The 4,753-nt window shown below is 37.3% G+C and overlaps 1 protein-coding gene across 3 annotated transcripts in view; it reads left to right on the top strand.

Moving 5' to 3' along the window:
* pdzd2 (PDZ domain containing 2) overlaps nucleotides 1-4,753 on the top strand; it is a 64,184-nt gene that overhangs the window by 28,566 nt on the left and 30,865 nt on the right. For all 3 annotated transcript variants that reach the window (XM_037977277.1, XM_037977272.1, XM_037977270.1), the window contains one exon: nucleotides 3,854-4,003. In XM_037977277.1, coding sequence (XP_037833205.1) covers nucleotides 3,854-4,003 — 150 coding nt within the window. The remainder of the gene's footprint in view (nucleotides 1-3,853; nucleotides 4,004-4,753) is intronic.

Below are 4,753 nucleotides of genomic sequence, written 5' to 3'. Positions count from 1 at the left end.
GAGGCGATTCCCATAGTGAAACACCTCACTCTGTTATCAAAGAACCAGGGATTACATTAAGTAACCCAACGTTTTCATAGACAAACGACCTGAAATTGTTAACGTTAGCCATGTAGCTAACCGGACTCTGCGACGTACTCCTCTGTTCACCATAGTGTCCAAGGGAAAGCTGTTGGTGTAATAAATTGAAGAGTGCCACAGAAAGGTTACATCACAGCCTCTTAAAAGAATCAGAATCGAGAATTGTTAGGAACTGGAATCGGAACCGGAATCATTCAAACTCAAACGATGCCCAACCCTAAACAGGGATGAGGATCACACAGGGACCAGGCAGGAGAACAGAAAGTATGACAGATTGATGAAAAGAAGAGAACTGGGAGCGTAAGTACTGGGAGTGGGAGGGATGAGGAACAAGTGATTACAGCTGGGCTAATTGACAAATGAGGGACAGGTGCGTAATGAGGAGAAGGACCGACTGAGGGAATGCAACGGGAGAAATAGGAAATGAACAAGTATCCAAAAGAAAACACAAGTAACAACAGGACACAATGAACTGAATCCACAATAACAAAAAGAAAAAAAAAACAACAACCCAGGATCATGACATGTAGAGATGGAGCCAATGATTACTTTCATGTTTCATGAGTTTCCTGGCATAGAACTGAAAATCAGTAATAAAAATGCCCCTAAAAAAACAGTGTTATGTTTAAGTAGACAATACACAATCACCCAGTTGTAAACATAAAAACTAAACACTACTAAGCTGATAACTACTCACTTTTATAATATCTCTGATTAAAAGTGATTGGAAGCTTAAATCTTTTTCGAATGTGACTTGACCTCCAATTTTCATGTTTGTGTTGGATTTTCTGAAATAGTGGTGGAAGTTATGTCATACACAAAACCGGGAGTATATCTTAGCACCGCACCTGGTTATCTGTGCAGACCTAACCCATGAGCCGATTTGCTTCCAGGAAGAACCTGTGAACAGCGTGTGACTCCATGACCTGAGGTTGCTTGATTATACAGGGATAGTCATAACAATGAGATGTTATAATCTAGATGGAACATTCTTATTTGCATGCAACTATGACCCCTTTACATTTACCCCTTGATCCACAAGTATGAAATGTCCTTCTGATAACATAACAAACTTGTGTTTTGCTCCCCTTTTTATTAAACCAAAAACAACACATTATCCCTCGCAATAAGGCAAAATAAGGCAAAAGCAGGTAGTGTTAATTGATTCTAATTTTACTTTCTTAGTTACAAACTAAAACATTAACACTACAGATAATCACATCATTGGACCCCTTGTTCCTTAGCTTAGAGTTGGCTCGGTTCAATTCAGCAGAACTCTGGTAGCCTGTAGCTCGCTAGTGAAGTAGCCTCAAGTTCCTAAAAAATGGGAAATTATCCTTTTATGCTGCTCTTATATTGACGTCTACCTGAGCCAGAGCTTATATATAGAATAATTTTTAATGCAAACAGATGTCTAGGCAAAAATTGGACTAAATATGAGTTTAAGTTTTATAAATGTATACATTGGTTTTAAAACATGGTTTGTTTCAAAACTGCAACTACCAAAAATCATACTTAATGGGTTTTCACATTTGAGTCTCCTACATAAAAGCAATACAATATTAATTACACCTGCTAGTCTGCCACCATTTTATAACTTTACCAAGTGTATAGTATATAATGTACAGTGTACAATGCATTATACAACAGTGTTTCCTCATCAAAGCTTTTACTACCAAACAAAAACTGGCTCTGAATCTTAGAGGCATTATCAGATTAATATCAAAGGCTCCTTAATGAACAATCAAACTGACCTCACGAACAAAAGTATTAACTTACTCTTAAAACATTGAGTCTGAAACAGGTTTCACATGATTATTCTAGGATCCCAACGTAACACTTATAAACATCAATATGATGTTTTTGTCAATCCTTTACCATAAAATGGAAAGTTGACATAATTCAGAGATGTTGTCTGATCTGTCGCAAGTTTTTCATGCCTGATGTGACCCTGTTTAAACACATTTTCATTTCACAGTCAAGGCTGGCTAACAGTGCCTATAACCAGGTATTAGACAAGTCAGAGGGTAAATGCATTAAAACTGTGGGGCTCACGGCCCTTAAGCACCACAAAGGCTAGCTGACTGCTGAGGCGCCACAGCCGTTTATCACAGCTTCCAACATTTAATTTCTGTTTTGTTTTTATTTAGGTTATGGAAATTGTTGTGGAAATCTTTATTTAACAAGGACGGAAAAACGTGATGAGAGGCAAGGCACTCCATAGAATGGTCGTCAAGTACTGTTTATTGCAATATTGCAAGGCACAAAGGTGTAACACAGAACAGTGCTTGTTCTCGGCCACAAACTTTCTGCACCAAGGTTGTGTCTTGGAACCCATTATGTACAGCTGGGATTTGTATGACCTTATGTTTATCTAACAGACATTGACATTTTGCATTTGATAAACCTGTCGCCAGCAGATTGGGTGCTGATCGTAAAAAACACTTTGCCCTAAGAGCAACCAAAGATAAACAGTGGTGAGAGGCATTTAGGTCATAACAAAGGGAGATACCAAATGGCACCATACAACCCTGGTGACATCTGTGTCATCACAGAAAAGAGGTCACTAGCTTTTGGCCTCCAAGGGGACAGATGTATAAATTATTTTTTCCATCACAAAAATCTTTCTCCATTCATAATTTTAGATCTGTAATTAAATTCAGCAAAACCTGAATAAAAACATGACTGTTAGTTGGTACAGGCAGTTTGATTTGAAAGTCATAAACAAAACAGAAAAGTAATGTTGGGCGTTTCGAAAATGGACTCCGGGGAGGTACCCTTAAAAGTAAGTGGTGAATACCTTTCAAAATGCAAAAATAACTTATTATCTGATAAGTACTACCTTTAATGCCAATGCACAAATCTTGACATGGAAGTAAAAAAAGCTGTGATTTACTGTGCCTTTGGCTACAGTCAAATTTATCAGTACCAGGTCAGTAAACAGCTAAAAGCATTTTTTAAATAATGCTGTTGTGTTTTCACAACAATATATTTTTTTCAGAAATACATTTTTTTAATCAAGTAATGAATTCAACTGGTTACAACATTTTTTCTACAACATTTGATAGAAAAGGGAGCTTAAAATTAGCTTAAAGCTAAAACAGAATGACCAAAATTGTTTTTTGAATAGGGACTGTATTACAGCATGTTTGAAAGTAGGTGTATGAATAAATCAGGTGCAAAGAATTAAACCCACTTTTTCTGCAGCAAATAATACTGAAGTTTCACACAATGGAAACGACTGGTCTAAAATATTACCAACCAACATGTCAAGGTTAAATTTGATGTCTGAAAATGCAAATAAACAAAACACAAAAACAAGGAAACAAAATTGTGGTGTTATTGTTTCCTAATGCCAGAGGATCCCTCCTAAGACATACTGCGCCAACCTGCCCTGTGATTTTAGTGTATTAGTTAATTTACACCTTAGAATTACCATTTTGGATAGCAGTGATGTAGTTGACTCAATGAGGACAAAAAACTCAGTTTACTTACAAAGAAAACCAGTTATATGCCATGCTGTAGTCCTCCTGGCTACACAAGAATGTAAACTACGTATAAAGGAGGATATTTTGCTGAAATAGGTTTGTAGTATAAAGTTTCAAATAATTTTAATGTTGCTGTAGGATTTACTGTTCCCTCTGGAAACATCTGATATAGACACAGACATGACAAATGTTTTGCTCATGTATATGAAACATATATTTCACAGATTATTCAAAAGGAAAATGCCATTTTTTACATGCATATATCTTTTTTTCTTCCTCTGCAGGAGGTGTCAGAAGTGGATTTTGAACTCTTCCCATTTACAAGTCTGCCAGATCTTATCAGCACCTGCAGAGCCTTTTCTTCTCTGTCTCAAACTGCTCCACAGTGCTCCTCCCAGACCTCCAACAACACTGATCTTCAGAACTCCTCCATGGTACACAGGGAAATGATGTATAGGTGTCAAAGTTTGTGTTCATTAAACCTTTTTTTAGCTTAGCCTTTTGTATAGCATGATTGTCATGTAAAAAGTATAATTATCAACCACATGGAGCAACATTAGTGTCAAACTGCCTTGTTTGGGCTTGTTTTCTCAAGGCTTTGTGAGCAGATGTTGACTGTTGTAAAGATTTAGCCTACTTGGTCTGGTTGCACTACTAAAACCATCCTGTGTTGTAAGGTTATCTTTTATCTGGGTACTAAAAAGTTGCCATAACCAAACGGACACCAGGTAAAGGTGTACTGATGGCTTGCAAAAGTGAACACCAGTTTGTGTTGGTGTGCCACCTACAATTGTCCATAACACTCACCCAACATAAAGGGTGAAAAAATATTTGGTTCTCCTTTTGGAAGCTCTTCTTTCAGCTGAGTCATAGGCCACCTAATAGGAGACCTGTTACTTAATTTTGTGCTAGCCAATATTGAGTGTTTATTTTTATTAGGTTTCAAGTCTGGCGACAGATGTGCTTAATAAGTACAAGTTATATAACTTGATTATTGCCTTTTTCAAGAGATTGGGATATCAAAAGGCAGATTTCTACTGCTGTACAAAGGTGGGTGGTGCATTAGGTGGGGTTGAAATGTGCACTTCAGAAAAACTTTGGCAACTCACATAAAAAAATACTAGTCCATCCATCCATCCATCTTCTTCCTCTTATCCGGGGTCGGGTCGTGGGGGCAGCAGCCT

Source organism: Kryptolebias marmoratus, linkage group LG1, assembly GCF_001649575.2.
Source record: "Kryptolebias marmoratus isolate JLee-2015 linkage group LG1, ASM164957v2, whole genome shotgun sequence".
In the NCBI taxonomy this organism is placed as follows: domain Eukaryota; kingdom Metazoa; phylum Chordata; class Actinopteri; order Cyprinodontiformes; family Rivulidae; genus Kryptolebias; species Kryptolebias marmoratus.
Note: the sequence above shows the minus strand (reverse complement) of the source record. Positions and strands in the feature narration are given on the sequence as shown.